At 40.8% G+C, this 20,371-nt stretch overlaps 1 protein-coding gene across 1 annotated transcript in view; it reads left to right on the top strand.

Moving 5' to 3' along the window:
• Positions 1-1,217: 1,217 nt before the first annotated feature.
• Positions 1,218-20,371, top strand: part of fasn (fatty acid synthase) — an 80,587-nt gene continuing 61,433 nt past the window's right edge. Inside the window, exons 1-6 of the mRNA XM_073026080.1 lie at positions 1,218-1,432; positions 13,993-14,132; positions 16,562-16,714; positions 17,713-17,886; positions 18,471-18,671; positions 19,135-19,257. Coding sequence (XP_072882181.1) covers positions 14,006-14,132; positions 16,562-16,714; positions 17,713-17,886; positions 18,471-18,671; positions 19,135-19,257 — 778 coding nt within the window. The 5' untranslated portion in view covers positions 1,218-1,432; positions 13,993-14,005. The remainder of the gene's footprint in view (positions 1,433-13,992; positions 14,133-16,561; positions 16,715-17,712; positions 17,887-18,470; positions 18,672-19,134; positions 19,258-20,371) is intronic.

Raw genomic sequence — 20,371 nt, forward strand, 5'->3', positions numbered from 1 at the left:
ATTTTGTCTCCCTGATACGAATTGGCTTACCTTTATTTTAAACAAAGAGCCTTTCTGTCGGCAGTTTACCAGAGAACGTGTTGCTGTATTGTTTCAGTATGCTGCTATATGCATGCAGGTACAGCAGGCAGTGAAGAAAGCTAATGGCATGCTGGCTTTTATAACAAGAGGAATTGAGTATAGGAGTAAAGAGGTCCTTCTGCAGCTGTATAGGGCCCTGGTGAGACCCCACCTGGAGTATTGTGTGCAGTTTTGGTCTCCAAATTTGAGGAAGGACATTCTTGCTATTGAGGGAGTGCAGCGTAGGTTCACAAGGTTAATTCCCGGAATGGCGGGACTGTCATATGTTGAACGATTGGAGCGACTGGGCTTGTATACACTGGAATTTAGAAGGATGAGAGGGGATCTGATTGAAACATATAAGATTAATGAGGGATTGGACACACTGGAGGCAGGAAGCATGTTCCCGCTGATGGGTGAGTCCAGAACTAGAGGCCACAGTTTAAGAATAAGGGGTAGGCCATTTAGAACAGAGATGCGGAAAAACTTTTTCACCCAGAGTGGTGGATATGTGGAATGCTCTGCCCCAGAAGGCAGTGGAGGCCAAGTCTCTGGATGCTTTCAAGAGAGAGTTAGATAGAGCTCTTATATATAGCGGGGTCAAGGGATATGGGGAGAGGGCAGGAACGGGGTACTGATTGTGTATGATCAGCCATGATCACAGTGAATAGCGGTGCTGGCTAGAAGGGCCGAATGGCCTACTCCTGCACCTACTGTCTATTGTCTATATCTAGACATTAGCCGTTAGTAGTCATATTTAGTGTGCCTACCAAAATACACTTTCACACTTGACGAACGATCGGGAATAGTAACATAAAGTCTGGGAAAACATAGAATACATTTACTTCGAAAGAAAAGCCATCGAGAAATAATATCGATTAATTAGTCCTTTGCAATCGTCTAATTGGACTTCAATCCATAGTGAGGAAAGGAGTTCATGTATCTGAAGTTCCATACTGTAGGTTGCCCGCGCTACACCCTCCCACCCATGCAACACACTGATGTGACACGTGAACTAAAGTAACCTCTGCGGAGACTGCGCCTCCTTCGGGCTTGGAAGGGGGAGTTAATCATCTCATGAGCTTGTGGTCCAGCCCTACCTCGCCTCTCATTGGACTGGGTTGAAAACCCAATCTGTCAGACCATGTGGCGTGGCGAGCCGGCGAATTAGTCATTTAAATAACCTAGCGAAGCTTTGAGGAGCACAGCCTAGCTCTTGAGTCAGCAGGCTGCGGCGGCGCATAGCAAAGTGAATATTTTTATGAAATAAAAGCAACATTAAAAAAAATTGTACTAGAAGCATTGAATACAGTGCCGGGCAAACAAAGGCGAGAAAGTAGAGCTACCGGATTTGAAAGAAACAGCAACCGAGGTATGATTCACCTTTGTGTTCTGTAAATATTTATAATAGCTAGACGGTTGTACCATTGTGGGAGATGGTTACTCTGACCAAACGGATCAAAGGGGAAGTAGAGGAAACGCCACTGTTAATGAAGGGGTTCAATGCGCGGTGGGAGTGTGCGCATAAATCCGGCAGCGAACTAACGCATTCTAGTCTAATCTAGTCTAGTCTAGTCTAGGCAGCGCAGATCAAGCTTTCTTTTTTTTTAAAAAAAAACGAATGAATTAATTCACTGCATTACTGGATATCTCAGAAACCCGGAGCTCCTCTGGCTCTCATCCGATTGGCCTGATTGTATTGCAGTGGAGATAAGATTACAGCGCTGCCATTTTTTCTTGGACCTCATCCTCCGAGCCTTGTCTCATTGTGGTTGGTTTAAGCTCTTAAGGATGATGTTTTATTTTAGATCAACTGCGCGAGCTTCCTTCGTCAAATCTAATGCAATTTTGTGTTTTATTTTCGTGGATTGATGTGGGTGCACATTCGTGCATCATTCGCCGATCTGGCTCCACGTTGCGGATGTTAGGATGGACGACATGTTGTAATTTCTTGGAAAGGTGGAGGCGTAAATTTCACCGTTCCGCTGTGTAAAAGACCTTCCCACCTGACCGATCTGGGAGGGGAAATGTAAGGTCATTGCGTAAATGTCCCGCTCCCACCTTGAATGCGCCTTGGAGTAAATCTATGCAGAATTTTGTTTTTAAAAAACAGTCAATGATTGATTCCAAATCTACACATTTCAGCTGAAAATGACGTCTAGGATGCACGTGAAAAGCAGGAAGTTTACAACATGCCGGCATTGCACCTCCAACTAGCGGAGACGATTCTTGCTTAAACATCAAGCAAGAGAAAATGTGTGTGTGTTGCTTGCTTAAGCATTGTGATCAATTTAACTGAGCCACTTTTCTTCAATTTAACAGTTGATTCACGTCCAAATGCAGATTTTTCCAAAGATAAAGTCTTATCGTGGTATTCCTGTAGTATATCAATTTCCAAAAATATATATCTTGGATTATTTTTCCCAATTCAGTTTTTAAAAAAAACCTAGTTCTAACCTAAACTTATTTTAGCCGGATGTACTCAGTAGAGTTAACATGAGGGCCACGTTCATGCATAAATCTCCATTGGAAGGTTGGCTTTGTATTTTGGATATTGAAAATCTCTGACATGATTTCCAATATCAACATGATTTTATCTGATTCAATGGAGCCCTAATTACCCCTTAAACAGAAGCAATCCATTGATGACGTTCTGTCAGGGATTAAAATGGCAGCAATTGGGAAACGTTTTTTTGTTCAATAGACAAGGTTATACTAAATAAAAGAAAACTAGTGTGTCTGCATAGCTTGAAAGAGTCCTGCTTAAAACTTAGATTTTTTTTGTACTGGCTCATTCTTGGTGTGACTACAAACTTTCTGGTATGCTTAGGAGGAGTAATAACAATGTCTCATTTACAGTTGATTTGCTTGCGAAACTAAAATAAAAATCTAAGGTGTGTCATGGTGGCATCTTCAACGTGGATGGCAAAAGATGAAGCGAGTTGGGAGGACGTAAAAATTAGGTTGTGTTGGTGGTGATCTGTTTATTAAAAATGCCGGTCTTGTGGGTTGTTTTATTAAGGTGAGAGACAAGGCTTGCAGAGGAAATCTGTGTGGTTAAGGTGTTGTTATTAATATTGGGAGTGAGGCACAAGACAAGGCCGTTATCAGTGGGTTAAAAAGCAAGGATGTAGGGAGTGGCATTGCCACTAGAGATGAAAGGGATGGCTTCAGGCTTCTGTGTATATAGTTGGGTGAAAGATTTTAGATCTTGTAGATAAGATAGAAGTAGGAAAGTTCCATTGGTAGGTGAGACTAGAACTAGGGGACATTCCCTCAAGATTCAGGGGAGAAGATTTAGGATGGAGATGAGGAGAAACTGTTTTTCCCAGAGAGTGGTGAATCTGTGGAATTCTCTGCCCAGGGAAGCAGTTGAGGCTTCTTCACTAAATATATTTAAGGTACAGTTAGATAGGTTTTTACATAGTAAGGGAATTAAGAATTATGGGGAAAAGGCAGGTAGATGGAGCTGAGTTTACGGACAGATCAGCCACAATCTTATTGAATGTTGGGGCAGGCTCGATGGGCTGGGTGGCCTACTCCTGCTCCTATTTCTTATGTTCTAACCCTTAAAAAGACAGATATTAGGTAAGGCATTCTGATAGCACAGTGGCTGCACTAGGGTCACAAGAGGTGAGTGTTATTGGTGTGGAGCCTCTCTTGACTTTGAGGGCGTGTAGGTGAGGGAGGAAAGTTTAAGGGGGATAATGGTGCTAGGATGGAAGAGTAACAATTGCCACGGTTACTCCTTACTTCCGACTCCAGTTCTGCAGCTTCTTGCACCTCTATTGCCAAAGATTCCTTGACTACATTTGAACAGGGTGAGAGCAGACTAAGCAGTCGTAGTATCACAGATGGAGCTGGAAGAGCACGGTGGGATATACTTTGTGCCGGGGGTTGCACAGAGGCTGAGGCAACTGAGGAGCGACTGTGATCTGTGTCATCTATTATCTGGGAAGTAAGGGGAAGAAAACTTCAACGGAAATGGGTTTAGTTCAATCTGGGAGGCAACAATGTATTTTAGGACTTTGTCGATGAAAGAGAGGGTGAAGGCAGCATTATTTTTTAGTGAGGACAGGGGACTCTGGGTGGAATATTTATCAGCAGGGAAATTAATGGAGCAATTGTGAAGCAAAGGACAGGGACATGTTAACTTCAGGGGAGGAGAAAGCATTTCATATGCCACGTAGACACCTGGAATGGAATATAAGCGAGTTTGAGATTAAGTTTGAGATTAAGGCAGCAGTAGTATGAATGAGATTAACCTGGGGAAATAGAACTAGAAAAGGGGTGGGTCAAGGAGTTCTGGCTTAAAAGCTGAGCATGGGGGGGGGGGGGGGACGGATTCTGAGTGCAAACAAAACATTTCAGGATGTATATTGCACACTTCTCTGACATTAAATTGTACCTTTGAACATTAATTCATGATCACTGTCCTAGAGGTGAAGAACTGCAAAAGGTAGTTTATTAGAGTTGTGAGTGGAGAGTGTGGTTTAAAGATGTGATGGGTGACAGAGAAAAGAGCTAGGAGCTACCTTTTCTCCATGCTGATGGGAAGGGAACTAGACATCATGATGAGCGAGGTCATGAACCGGCAGATCTTGATGTGGTTAAGACAAATGTGTGAGAGGCACTCTCGAGAGTTCGACCATGAAAGAGAAAAGTTGGTGATTGTACCCTGGGAAGCAAACGGAATGAAAAAGAAAGCTACTGTTTGCTAGTACTGTTTGATATAGAAATAAGAGAGTAGTTGAACAAATCAAATGCTGCCAAATGGCCAAACTCCAAAAGCCTAACTAAATAGTATTTTGGAATAGAGTTGTATTCCAAACATGACCATGGGAGGTGGGATTGACAGAAATTTGGAGAACAAATGAAGATTGCTCACTACAGGTCAATTTCAGTCCAGATGAGGAAGCCGATTATAACTGTCACCGTGTGGTCGAACTGTTTACAATTTAGTGTGTGCACATTGGAGAAGGGAGTGGTTATTTCTGATCCACTGCCGTGTCCAGGACAGCAGAGGTGTAATGAGAGAAATGGGGGATGTGGTTGGTGAACCCCACAACTCCCTGGTCTTCCAGGCAGAGTAGTTGAAATTCCTGCTCTTTGGCAATGATGGGCGCTGCAGTTGGCATCAGTGAAGGAGGTATGAAGAAATACCTGGACACTATACACTGTCAGGCAGAATCTAAAGACAATGGGAGAGATTAATAGAAAGAATATAAATACTGTTGCTTGGAGCTAAAATTTATATATTCTCCCAGTACATGTTTAATTTGGGGAAACAATGGTTATGATCTGGGGATACCATAGGTTTAGGAATCAGAGAATGTAAAATTTGGTACAGCAAGAGGAATAGTGCAACAGTACTGCATGGGCCCATTTTTTTTTCTGGGGAAATGAAAATTACTTATAATTTCAACCATTGATAACCCAAGTCTGGATAAAGAAAGCATTGTACTGGTCGAAGACCTGTTTACATGGATAGCATGAAAAAATGCTGATAGTGCTATAAAATTCAATAGCAGAGGAATCTATATCAAGGTGTAGATTTCAGATTGCATTTTATTCAAGATTTTTTTGAGCAAAATTTCCTGCTGCTTACAGAAAAAAACTGAAGAGTTATTATGTTACATTCACCAAAAAAATAGCTTTGAGCCCTTCGCACATGAGGGTGGCAGCCTGCTGCTGTTATACAATGGAAAAGCTGAGCTCAGGGTATTGAGAACATTGGTGATCTCTCTACACAGACAACAGACTGTTACCAGGAGCCAGGAAAAGTTTCTCTGAAAGGTTTCAGTTAGTCTTGAATCAAAGCACAATTCAGTTCAATTATGTACAATGCAATGACTTTAGAATGCAGCAGGCGCTTTGGGTATAGTGAAGGGCATTGAACAATTTGTTACTGATGCAGTAGTGATGGAAGGGAAAATGTTGAAGCTAGGCTTCAATTTTTATCATGATTTCATTGCTACTGCTTCCAGAGCAGAGTTCAGGACCTTTTATTTTAAGGGGAGGTTTCAATTTTCTTAATGTTTGGCTGTTTTTATTAGAGGATAGCTTAAGTAACATAATGGCATATATTGATCATGTATCATAGGCCTTTTAAACTGATGGCAAATTGTCATCGAATGCATTGTCAAAAGAACCAGAAGCACAATGATCCAAAGTCATATTTTAATGCAGTTAGTTGACATGATAAGGAACATGCTGTCCAAATGGGTAAAGGAAGCAGATTAAATATTAATCATCAAAAAGAAATTGATAAAATAGCCAAAGTGGAAATTAGATATCCCCTTAATGAATTGGATAGCCCCCTCCCCCCAGAAATAATGGATTAACTGGCATTCTCTTGTGCTTTTTCATTCTGTGATTTGAAATATTTCACTGATCTGAATTTTTTTACAAAAACAATCTCAACATTATTGTACTGATAGGGGGGCTTAAATTTTCTATAAACATAACAGAGCATTAGTCTGCTTGAAATAACCCAATTGTTCAGTAATCTTTGTTAACCCTACTGTTAAATTTAGCCACCTAGTCTTAATGTACAGTTTTTTGAAACCAAAAAGACAAGCTGCATGCTATAGTGGCTTATCTTGAACAAGTTGGGAACGTTGTGATTGCAGCTTTGGGGGTGTTATTGGCATTCAATCAGCATATAATCTATGATAAAGCGGCAGATTAAATTAATCTAAAACACGAGGAAATCTGCAAATGCTGGAAATTCAAGCAACACACACAAAATGCTGGTGGAACAAATTAATCTAATTGTTTTAGCAGACATAAGACATCAAGAACAGTAAATTAAAAACAGAAGACTAAAACTTAAATGTGAATAGAATGATGTAAGATTAATTTATTGGCTTATTTTCTAAATTCATATGCTCTCTTTGTTGCTGCTACTGAATGTATCCAAATTTAACTTGAAAGGCATCTTCTTCATACAGAACATTATCAGTTCCGTAGAATGTCACCTCAACTAAACCATCAAATGGTATTACTGATAGTGTAAACCAAGTGGGGAAGGTTCACTGAAAATGTAAGATAAGTCTAATCATAGTATTTGATGTCAGAATTACATTGTCTTTTGGCCCTGATCTATAACTGTGGTAAAAAGGGTGGTACATTTGGTTCCCACGGAGAAACCGATACTATAATGTGAAACAATGTGATACAAGTATTCACTGTTTCATTTATAATACTGGATTTGTTACTTTTGATCTAAGTTTTATGAAACAGTTAACATTTTCGTGAGACCTAAAGTTTACAAAGGGTATGGGTTGGGGCGGGGGGTGGGGGGGTGTGTGCTCTAACTCTGTTAAGGAATCTTTGAGCTAAATGGAACAAGGCTCTTTTTCAGTAGGTAGCTTAGTTGGAGGATCTCCTTGAGCTAATAACCTTACCTTCCCATTGTGGCCTCTGGTCATGGGTTCATTTCTTTGTCTGTGCAGAATTGGTGTTGCCCTTGGTGTTAATTTATCTCTGTCTGCTACTGGGGAAAGAAGAGACAGTGGCAAGTCAAAGATGCTGTTCAAAGTACATCTCTGCAGGTTAGCCAGGACAATATCCAGCTCTCTTTTCACCATTACCATGGTAAAATGCGCTGCTAACGCTCATCACCCAAAGTCACAAGTGAAGGGCAAGGTGCTCCGCTGCATCTGTTGTGAAGAAGCATTGTCATCTATAGAGCAACAGCACTTGGTAAAAAGAGAGAGTTTAGCTGAAGGAACAATTGCTGTGGATGTACTTTTGACACAAATGGAGATTCAGCGAAGCAGCATCAATAAAATGAATTGAAGCAAGCTTTCCCAATTCAAGAGTATTGACCTTGCAGAAGGACATAATGATTTCACTGCTTTCACTTGTTCAGAAATACATTTCCAGATTTGAACTTGTATATTTCAGAAACAATTGGACAAGAATACTTCATCTGAGGTAACATTCTTAAAAGTGTATGCTGAGCTTTCTATCCTATGAGCAAAGATACGAAGGGCCTGGGAAATGAATATTCAAGGATATACATCTTATCGCAAGGGCAGACTGGCAGAGGGGGTGGGGTGGCTCTGTTGGTGAGGAATGATATTAAGTCCCTTGCAAGGGGGGACATAGAATCAGGGGATGTAGAGTCAGTATGGATAGAACTGAGAAATTCTAAGGGTAGAAAGACCCTAATGGGAGTTATCTACAGGCCCCCAAACAGCAGTCTGGATGTAGGGTGTAAGTTGAATGAAGAGTTAAAATTGGCATGTCGCAAAGGTAATGATACAGTTGTCATGGGGGATTTTAACATGCAGGTAGACTGGGAGAATCAGAATGGTACTGGACCCCAAGGAAGGGAGTTTGTAGAGTGCCTCCGAGATGGATTCTTAGAACAGCTTGTACTGGAGCCTATCAGGGAGAAGGCAATTCTAGATTTAGTGTCGTGCAATGAACCGGATTTGATCAGGGACCCCGAGGTAAAGGAACCATTAGGAGGTAGTGACCATAATATGATATGTTTTAACCTACAATTTGAGAAGGAGAAGGGAAAATCGGATGTGTCAGTATTACAGTTGAACAAAGGGAACTATGGAGCTATGAGGGAGGAGCTGGCCAAAGTTCAATGGAACAATACCCTAGCAGGAAAGACAGTGGAACAAAAATGGCAGGTATTTCTGTGAATAATGCAGAAGGTGCAGGATCGGTTCATTCCAAAGAGGAAGAAAGATCCTAAGGGGAGTAAGGGGCGGCTGTGGCTAACGAGGGAAGTAAAGGGCAGTATAAAAATAAAAGAGAAGTATAACATAGCAAAGATGAGCGGGAAACCGGAGGACTGGGAAGCTTTTAAAGCGCAACAGAAGATAACAAAAAAGGCAATATGCCAAGAAAAAATGAGGTACGAAGGTAAACTAGTCAAGAATCTAAAGGAGGATAGTAAAAGCTTCTTTAGGTATGTGAATAGCAAAAAAATAGTTAAGACCAAAATTGGGCCAATGAAGACAGAAATGGGTGAATTTATTATGGGGAACAAGGAAATAGCAGATGAGTTGAACAGGTACTTTGGATCTTCACTAGGGAAGACGCAAACAATCTCCCAGATGTAATAGTGGACAAAGGAACTAGGGTAAAGGATGAACTGAAGGAAATTTATATTAGGCAAGAAATGGTGTTGGATAGACTATTGAGTCTGAAGGCTGATAAGTCCCCGGGACCTGATGGTCTGCATCCCAGGGTACTTAAAGAGGTGGCTCTAGAAATCATGGACGCATTGGTAATCATTTTCCAATGTTGTATAGATTCAGGAACAGTTCCTGCTGATTGGAGGGTGGCTAATGTTGTCCCACTTTTCAAGAAAGGAGGGAGAGAGAAAACAGGGAATTATAGACTGGTTAGGTTGACGTCAGTGGTGGGAAAGATGCTGGAGTCAATTATAAAAGAGGAAATTACGACACATTTGGATAGCAGTAGAAGGATCAGTCCGAGTCAGCATGGATTTATGAAGGGAAAATCATGCTTGACTAATCTTCTGGAGTTTTTTGAGGATGTAACTATGAAAATGGACAAGGGAGAGCCAGTGGATGTAGTGTACCTGGACTTCCAGAAAGCTTTTGATAAAGTCCCACATAGGAGATTAGTGGGCAAAATTAGGGCACATGGTATTGGGGGCAAAGTACTGACATGGATTGAAAATTGGCTGGCTGACAGGAAACAGAGTAGTGATTAACGGGTCCCTTTCGTAATGGCAGGCTGTGACCGCTGTGACCAGTGGGGTATTGCAAGGTTCGGTGCTGGGACCGCAGCTGTTTACAATATGCATTAATGATTTAGATGAAGGGATTAAAAGTAACATTAGCAAATTTGCTGATGACACAAAGCTGGGTGGCAGTGTGAAATGTCAGGAGGATGTTCTGAGAATGCAGGGTGACTTGGACAGGTTGGGTGAGTGGGCAAATGTATGGCAGATGCAGTTTAATGTGGATAAATGTGAGGTTATCCACTTTGCTGGCAAGAACAGGAAAGCAGATTACTATCTAAATGGAGTCAAGTTAGGAAAAGGGGAAATACGAGATCTAGGTGTTCTTGTACATCAGTCAATGAAAGCAAGCATGCAGGTACAGCAGGCAGTGAAGAAAGCTAATGGCATGCTGGCCTTTATAACAAGAGAAATTGAGTATAGGAGTAAAGAGGTCCTTCTGCAGCTGTACAGGGCCCTGGTGAGACCCCACCTGGAGTATTGTGTGCAGTTTTGGTCTCCAAATTTGAGGAAGGACATTCTTGCTATTGAGGGAGTGCAACATAGGTTCACAAGGTTAATTCCCGGAATGGCGGGACTTTCATATGTTGAAAGATTGGAGCGACTGGGCTTGTATACACTGGAATTTAGAAGGATGAGAGGGGATCTGATTGAAACATATAAGATTATTAAGGGATTGGACACGCTAGAGGCAGGAAGCATGTTCCTGCTGATGGGTGAGTCCAGAACTAGAGGCCACAGTTTAAGAATAAGGGGTAGACCATTTAGAACAGAGATGCGGAAAAACTTTTTCACCCAGAGAGTGGTGGATATGTGGAATGCTCTGCCCCAGAAGGCAGTGGAGGCCAAGTCTCTGGATGCATTCAAGAGAGAGTTAGATAGAGCTCTTATAGATAGCGGGGTCAAGGGATATGGGGAGAGGGCAGGAATGGGGTACTGATTGTGTATGGTCAGCCATGATCACAGTGAATAGTGGTGCTGGCTAGAAGGGCCGAATGGCCTACTCCTGCACCTACTGTCTATTGTCTAATATAAAAGTTTCAAACTGTCAAATGCTGACTACTGGACAGTAAATGAAATTTGCAGGACTCTTTCACTACAATTTACTCAACACACACAAAATGCTGGTGGAACACAGCAGGCCAGGCAGCATCTATAGGGAGAAGCACTGTTGATGTTTCGGGCCGAGACCCTTCGTCGTTGGTCCTGACAAAGGGTCTCGGCCCGAAACATCGACAGTGCTTCTCCCTATAGATGCTGCCTGGCCTGCTGTGTTCCACCAGCATTTTGTGTGTATTGTTTGAATTTCCAGCATTTGCAGATTTCCTCGTGTTTACACTACAATTTACTGTTGTGTTTCTTTCCAACTCCATCATCTGCTTGTTCCTGCCTATTCCCTGTTTCCATACACTTCTTAACATTTTAGATGGCTCACCAATATGAAACTTTTCTGGCTTCTGAACTGTAACAAAACTGAGATTGTGAACCTCGGAACATTTCCAGCATCTGCAGATTTTCTCTTCATTGTGAACCTAGTTTGTTTTCTAAGCTGAAGATAAAGTGTCTTTTTTTTTCCCATGACACTGTAGATGGCCACCATCTCCACATCACAGTGGCATTTTCTGCCATGTACCCAGAGAATGGGATATAGCAGGCAGGTGTACATAGAGCAATACAATCAGATGGGCATGGAAATTAATAGAGAGAATGGAGAAAGGATTCTCATGAGATTTGATCCATAAACTTCAGAAACGTATTAACTTTTAAAGGAGCAGTTTATTATTTATCATCTGTGAACATAACTTGCACAATCTAATAAATGCTGTCTGTGGAAATTTCAAATACTGAAGGACATAATTTGTGAAAGAGGGGAAATTTGAAGGAGATCTGTAAGGCAATTTTTGTACATGCAGAGTTGTAGCTGTCAGATTTGCAAGGAACAGATGATAGTGCTCTCTAAGAGGCATTTGAAGAGGTACGTGAATAGGCAGGGATATGTACCACATGCAGATGGATGGGAGATTTTAAACTAGCAGCATGGTTGGCATAGGGCTGACTGGCCTTTTCCTGTATTGTCCTATGTTCACTTCCCAATTCAGAATATTTGAAAGAAGTGGACAGGGGGAACATTATCTTTTTCTATCAAATACATTTCTTTTTAAAGTGTAGGTATTGCTGCTCTGGCAGTGCTTATGACAGTTGAATTGTGGTCAGCGAAGATGTGAGCACAATAGATGGAACATGGTGAGGAAGCTCCAGCAAGACAGGTTGAGATGGCTGTAGTTGCAAATGTTTTGGATTTAAGTAAGAGTAAAGGGATTGAGAGATGTGGAGGTGGGTGGTGCGGTGCAGGAGGTTGTTATGAATTCGAGGCAGAATCTGGTTTTGGGGACGTGGCAAAGATAGGAGACTAGTATGATAACTGTACAGAAAAAGTGGTGCACCAGCAGAGTATGCATAGTCTTGAAAATATTGCAAAATGTGTCGTCAGCGGAGAGAGGAGACTTCAAAGGTGACTGGGTGATGGGAGTGGAGAGCTAGCAAATTTGTCTGGTGGTGCTGGAGGCTTTGTGCTGTTACATTAAGGTTTGAAATGAGCCAAGTGCATTCTGGAAGCATGAAGTACGATGATGAATTGGCCACCTGTGCTGGGCAAACAATTTGCAGATATCTGGCCTTTTAGTTTGATCTGGTGAAGGTAAGGATCCAGAGCAACACACACAAGATGCTGGAGGAACTCAGCAGGTCAGGCAGCATCTATGGAAACGAGTAGACAGTCAAGGATTCGGGCCGAGACCCTCTTCAAGACTGGAGAAGAAGGGGGAAGATCCCAGAATCAAAAGGTGAAGGGAAGGGAAGGAGGACTAGTTAGATGATTAGTGAAGCCAGGGGAGTGGAAATGGTAAAGGGCTGAAGAAGAAGGAATCTGACAGAGGAGAGTGGAGCATTGGAGAAAGGAGGGGCACCAGGGAGAGATTGTAGGCAGGTGAGGAGAAGAGGTAAGAGGCCAGAGAGGGGACTAGAAAAAGGGGGAGTGAACAGAAAATTACCAGGAGGAGAAATCGAAGGTCATGCCATCAGGTTAGAAGTTGCCTAGGCGGAATGTAAAGTGTTGCTCCTTCACCCTGAGAATACCCTCATTATGGCAAAAAAGGAGGCCACGGCCTGAGATATCAGAATAGGGATAGGATGTAGAAGAGGCTGCGTTGGATACAGTAGTCAACACCAGCAGATTTACAGGTGAAGTGTTGCCTCATCTGAAAGGACTATTGGGGCCCAGAATGGAGCTAAGGGAGGAGGTTATCAGAAATGATCTAATTGTACTTTGAACCTGTAATCATGATTCCATGGCAATGAGTGGGAACAGACAGAAAAATTGCATATTAATAAGGAGCAAAAGAAATTTTTTACAGAGCGACTTCATTTCTGAAGTTTAGATTGCATCGTTATCCACAATGCAAAAACAATGTTTTGGGACTTTTTTTTACTCCTAATTTTAATTGCTACACTGGCTTCTGTGCAAAGCAAGGGAGAGGGGATACATTCGGGATTTCTGTGATCCATTTGAAAGGCTGACCAGGATGTGAAATTTGTTTGATTTTTAAAAAGCACAAATAGATCCTGATTCTGCTAATATCTTGATCAAACTAGTGTTATTGACCTTTTGAAGATGGATGTTGATGAACGGTGTCAGGCACTGGGTTTGGAGTACTTTGCATGGGTGATGGACGTAGAAGTTACCTGTTTATTTCAGTAGACTGGGTCTTGCTCAGAAAATCTCTCTCAAAAGTTTTCTTTGTTCAGATGGGGTCAGAAAATGGAATTGTTTCTGCTTGGCTGTTTTCACGTGCACAAAGCTTCTGGGATGGTGATAGCAGCAGCAAACTCAGCACCACTAACAGGCATGACCACTCTTTAAACTGGCCATGACCTTTATTTAAACCTGTTCAGTAACCCCATGAGTTTGATGTGGGGATACATTTTGTAGCAAACAGTCAACACCTGAATGTCTTTTATTTTGATTCTTCTCTTTCCACCCCCCCGGAAACCAGTTTGTGATATGGCTTCCACAATTTGGTACTGTACCTTCCTGTGTTACAAAATACATTTTAAATGTACTTTATTGTCTCCGGGACATTTGAGGCCAAGAAGTGTAGGTTTATGGTTCATTCTTACTCTGCTTTTGATTGCAGTCGAAGAGCCAAAATGGAGGAAATAGTGATAGCAGGAATTGCAGGAAGACTGCCAGAATCAGACAACCTGCAAGAATTTTGGGATAATCTCATCAATGGCATTGACATGGTAACAGATGATGGTAGAAGATGGAAGCCAGGTGAGTAATGAGAGAATGGAAATAGTTTGGTTTTCTTCACCTTTATGATTAATGAGCATAATAAGCTGTTGTAAAAGCTTCAAGAAGCCTATTCTTGTGATGCTCAGCAGTCGTGTGATTTCTGGTTTCACGCTCCTTAGTGATTTAATGTTTAACAATATGTTTTCTTTACGATACTTATCCAATGTTTTAATAATGGCACTAAAAGCAGAAATAAGGGTGCATGAAGTTCTAGAGAAATATAAGCAATGACTTTGTATGATTGAGATCACTGGTTATCTTTTAGCCACAGAACATTCTCTGATTTTTTTTAAAAAACAAAATATTATGACTATTTGTTCAAGGAAGCTAGAGTAATTAGTTTTATATTCAAATAAGATTCTTGTAGCAGCATAAAAATTCTTTAGCTCCTCTCCTTGTAGTATAAATCCAGAGCTAGGGCCAATCCTGTGTCTGGAATGTCTTTCTTCTTGGAGTTACTGTTTTTGTTTTGCTTTATAGTCAAGAATGAAAATTGGAGGTACATTCTGAATTGCAGCAGTGAAAAGCAGGAGATTATTCATTACTTTCCCAATAATTTAAATTGTATTAGGAATGTAACCTTAACGGTCCAAAAAACATATCTTCTATTTTTAAACTCCACAATTTTAGCTTTTACAATTACATGTCTACTTGGGTCCTTTGGTAACATATTTTATCGTAACGCACATTGGTATTGGAAACTTGGGGCTTTTGAGTTCACTGTTAAAGATTATTTTTTTTGAATGAGATATAAAATTAATGTTGTGCCTGCTGATTTCTGATGGCTCGTGTAGATACTTAAAATTTCTGTAGCGCAATTGCCATGGGAGACGGGAGTTCTTTCAGTCTGTGACTTGATATTGAATAGAGATTAAATGAGAAACTGTTTTGCTACTGTTGGTCGTCATTACTAAAGCAGAATGAATGTTACATTCATTTACTAAAAGATGGTCACTCTAAGAAGCATTCAAATTCCATTGAATACTTGCATCAATTTGAGTATAACTGTGAACATTATAATCCTGCATATTCTAAATTCTCCTAATTTTCAACAACTCCCTGTACACGATTATTCATTAAAACAAAGTAAGCAGCTAATCCCCTTTTTAATTTGCTCTGTGGTTACTAGTGCCTGGAAATTGAACTGGTTTCAATTCTCATTCCTTTTCAAAGCGGTGAATTGTGGATTTTAAAAAAGTAAGATTTGGCTTGGAAGACATTTATAAAATGTGCTTTACAGATCACCTCAAATACTCCAATGCTATCAAAATATTTTTAAAGATTGATAGCAAAGGTATTGCTGAAAATCGAACTGATAATTACTATATTTAAGAGGCATTTAGACAGGCACTCAGTAGGCATGGGCAGATGCAGCTGAGCTATAGGCAAAAAGATTAGCTGGATGTGGTGGGCAAATTCCTCTGTCTAAGGCTCTACAATTTTGACCAACAGCAATATTATAATAATTAGATATCTTTTTTTAAGAATTGCATTACATAGAACAGCACAGCACATTATAGGCCCTTTGGCTCACCTATCTATTAACCTGGTACCTATCTATTAACATGCCCCAAGGTCAATCTAATGCTTCTCTCCAATGTACTTTTTTTTACAGCTGCATGGACCAGCCATTGCTCTGAGCAGGAAGGCTTTATACTGCCTGAAAACTGTGTGGCACTTTAGGGTTTTTTTTTGTAATATGCTATGAATGTGTAGAATGAAATTTGCAAAATCACTTTTTGAGTTTAATTATTAATTGAAGGGTATAATGAGGTAGAGTGCAACAAAGGAAATCTTTCACGTTTTGTAAACTTTTTCTGGCTGCGTGGCAACAAAGGCTATGTGTGTGGGAGCATTTCAGTTACTGCGCAGCTTGGAGCGAACAGTGTTTCCCTCCCACATAACCCTCCATTTTTCTTTCAGCCATGTGCCTATCTATGAGTCTCTTAAATATCCCTGTTATATCTGCCTCTGCCACCAAACCTGGCAGTGAGTTCCATGCCACCCACCACGCTGTGCAACAAAATAATCTACCTCTGGCATACCCAACCCCCCAGTATTTTCCTCCAATCACCATTAAAAAATTATGCCGCCTTGTATTAACCGTTTCCACCCTGGTGGGGGGGAAGTTGTTGGCTCTCCTCTCAACTTGTGTCTCTTATCATCTTAAACTCCTTTATCAAGTCACCTCTCCTCTTCCTTTATTCAAAGATAAGGTCCCTAGCTCATTCACTCAATTGCCTGAGGAACAAACTCTTAACTGCTGGGATAACGCTCTGGTTTTCTTTTGAAGCAGTGACACGAAATCTCTCATGAGCACAGGCAGTGCAGACACGTCTCCATATCGCAGCATAAGCACAAAGTAACCAGTTGTGTCCAATTTTAACATGACCTTTTGTTCTTCCCAGGATTATATGGGCTTCCTCACCGAAATGGCAAGTTGAAGGACATCAGCAAGTTTGATGCATCCTTCTTTGGTGTCCATCCCAAGCAAGCACACACAATGGACCCCCAGCTCCGCATCATATTGGAGACTACGTACGAGGCAATTGTGGATGGAGGTAACCATATCTAAACTTTCTGTGGAAGATATTTTATCAGGCTGTAGAAATAACATAGTATATATTTCAATCAGATGCTTAACTTTCAGTAAAATAAATCTCATTCTCTTCCTTTCTTCAAAACAAGACATTTGTATGCCATGAATCTTCTATATCTGTTGCTACTGCTGTATTCTTTTCTTGGTTGACTACATGTCTGTATGTTCTTTAATATCCCAATAAGATTTTGGCCTGGACATTAATTGACTCCTACCTAGTGGTCATAATTTCTCTCCAACTGAGTTGGATTTTTTTTAAAGTTCAATTTCTTGTTCATTTCAAATAGGAGTATTTAAAAAAAAAAAACACACACATTTTGGTTAAATCAGATAAGTGGTGTAATTGGAAAAATAGCAAGCTGCAAATCGTCCTAAACCACCCAACCCCATTATCTCAGTGGCTTGTGGTTGCTTACAGAAACTTAAAATAAGTATCAGAAGCATTAGACAAAGAGAAGGAAATGGTAAGCTAGTTTAATGTCATTTTTTTTTTCTGTTTGCCAATACCTGGAAATTTCATGTTCCCCTCTGTACCCCCTCTGTCTCCATCAAAAAATATGGTGTCTGTCTACGGCAACAAGCATAAGAACCTGCCCCCCACATTTTTCAACCGATTTACCTATAGTCAGACATCATAGAATCCTGAAGATGTACAGCACAGAAACAGTCCCTTTGCCCCAACCATGCCGACCACAGCCCCCTCCCTGCCAAGTCCCATTTCGTAGTGAGAAACAGATTCCTGGAGTGTAATTCTCCCTCGCTTGGTCACTTCTCTCATGATTTTCAGTCAGCTTGAGATAGTGTTGCATCTGTCCTGTAGACATAACGTTGTACAGTACTTATTGCTTTTCCACCCTGGTACCAACATTTTTTTTTTAAAAAGTTGACATGATTGTGCACGTGTTCACTTTGTTTTGAATCTGTCCAAGTGATCCAGTTTATTTTGCATCTGTTCTTCAGGTATAAACCCCACATCTCTGCGAGGTACCAATACTGGGGTTTGGATTGGAGTGAGTGGCTCTGAGGCAGCTGAAGCCTTCAGTAGAGACCCAGAGGAGTTGCTGGGGTACAGCATGACTGGCTGTCAGCATGCCATGTTTGCAAACAGGATCTCCTACTTCTTTGATTTGAAAGGTGAGGAAACTTCAATTCAAAAACTTTCTGAGAAATTGATTGTTTAATGTCATTTCCAATCCACACGTGTAAAGGGAATGAAATAATTGTTACTCCAGGTCTGATGTAGCACAAAAGAAGGTAAAGAACACAGTAGTAAAAAAAACACTATAAATACATATAATATCTTGTATACATTGTACATCCATTAAGTGATGCTAGGCACAGGAGTGTCTGTACATAAGGTGACTCTGGACAGGAAATTAAGTAGTGGTGGGTGGTGTGGTTTGTATAACTTATTTTGCTTCCAGTTAAAGTCCACATTTCCTTTTGATTGCTGGTTTCCCAGCAACAGGAACAATACTCTGAATGTTTTTATGTTAACTTTGGAACTGAGTGGGTTCACTGCAGTCCCATCAACTGAGAGGGGTTAAAGAAAAGGAATATACTGTACAAAGGAGAAGGGAAGACTGGTTGGGTTATTAAGCCTGTCTTGAAGTAGCCATTTGAGCTATCATAAACAGGTACTCCCCCACCACCAGTCCATGATTGCGTGTACTTTTGAGGACTTCCATAAATAATTAGCTTTTTCATCTGGATGTTAGGTCCCAGCTCTTCCATCGACACTGCCTGCTCATCCAGCTTGCTTGCCCTGGAAAATGCCTTCCAGGCAATTCGACATGGTCAATGTGATTCTGCCATTGTAGGAGGAGTCAACCTCTTGCTAAAACCCAATACATCAGTCCAATTTATGAAGCTGGGCATGCTCAGCCCTGATGGGTCTTGCAAGTCCTTTGATGCCTCAGGTAAGAAAATTGATTCTGTATGATTTTCTCTTTAAGTCAAGTAAAATATGTGTCTGAAACTCTTTAGTTTAAAAGGAAAAATGGCATGGCTCTCATAACATTTAAATTAATTTTCTTTCTATTATAATTAATATTAAAAGTTGTGATAGTTTTCAGTTATTTTCTACATGCCTAGAGGGAATTGAAATAGGACTGTAATAGCTGCTTAAAAGATTAAATAGTTGGGTTTTGAGCCAAATGACCTTGTCTGCTGCCAATACAGGGTGACCTTGCCAGCAAGTGAGGTTTCTGTTTACCTACTTGTATTGCATTTGTCACATCCTTTTAATGTTCTGCATTATTAATCGTATTTAGGAATCTAAGCTATTATAGTGATGATTTGCCAAAATAATGGTTATTTTCATAAATTTTCCTTCTGAAATGTGTCCCTCTCAATATATGTGACAATGCCTTGTGTTTCCAGGTAATGGGTACTGTCGGTCTGAAGCATCTGTAGTGGTTCTTTTGATGAAGAAATCGGCAGCCAAACGAGTTTATGCAACATTGGTTAACGCAGGAAGCAACACTGATGGTTATAAGGAACAAGGTGTGCTGAATCATTTTCAGGATATAATAGTTTGGGGGACCAAAGGTGCAGGAAACTTAATTTTGCACTGAACAGGCAGGGCAATTCAGACTCCAGTCTAGTGCAAGGAGTTGCTTTTTATGCTTAATGCTTCAGTTCTAGGCTTACTTTTAAATTATATGCTGGCAACAGCAAAGAATACATGATATTCCAGATTATATAATTGCATAACCAGCAAACCATTGTATAACCAGCAAAGTTCAAGGCATACTTTGAAATGAAGTATATCGTTGGAGGGAAGATTTGCATGATAATTGCTGTTCACCCTTCGTGCAGAAATAGAAAATTAACACCAAATGACTTGATCCTTGATAACTGATCAGGCAGTGATGCAGCAGGTACATAAACACTTTCAAAAACATAATAGTTCTACCAGAATATCATTAACAGTCGAGTACCTGCTTTTACTGAATTAATTTCTATATTTAACAACAGATCGTATAACCAGGTGGTAATGTCTTCCTTGCCCATAAACTGATATTCATGTGTCTTTGCAAAAAAGCTTTGCAGTGTAAACTACCCACCATGTCTGTGATAGTGAGTCTTGCTGGTCGAGTATTCTACTCGGCTGTCTTAATTTCTTTCATAGGATTGCACAATACTTAAACAATGAAGAATCAACAGAAAATAGTTGCTTCTGGAGTTTTGTGGTTATTTTTCATGGCCAAAGTAAAATTAACTCCTGATTCTCATGGAGAAACAATTTTATTGTGAAATTGCAATAAAATTGTAAATGAGGAGCAGTATAACAAAATAGGTGTTGGCGCGTGGCCCAGTGGAAAAGGCATCGGTCTAGTGATCTGAAGGTAGCGTGTTGTGTCCTTGAGCAAGGCACTTAACAACGTATTGCTCTGCGAGGACACCGGTGTCAAGCTGCTTGGGTCCTAGTGCCCTTCCTTTGGACAACTTCAGTGGTGTGGAGAGGGGAAGGCTTGCAGCTTGGGAAACTGCCGGTCTCCCACACAACCCTGCCCAGGCCTGCACCCTGGAAACCTTCCAAGGCGCAAATCCATGGTCTCAAGAGACTAACGGATGCCTATATAACAAAATGGGTATTAATGACCTGAGGCCACTG

The sequence above is a fragment of the Hemitrygon akajei genome, chromosome 22 (genome assembly GCF_048418815.1).
Source record: "Hemitrygon akajei chromosome 22, sHemAka1.3, whole genome shotgun sequence".
NCBI lineage: Eukaryota > Metazoa > Chordata > Chondrichthyes > Myliobatiformes > Dasyatidae > Hemitrygon > Hemitrygon akajei.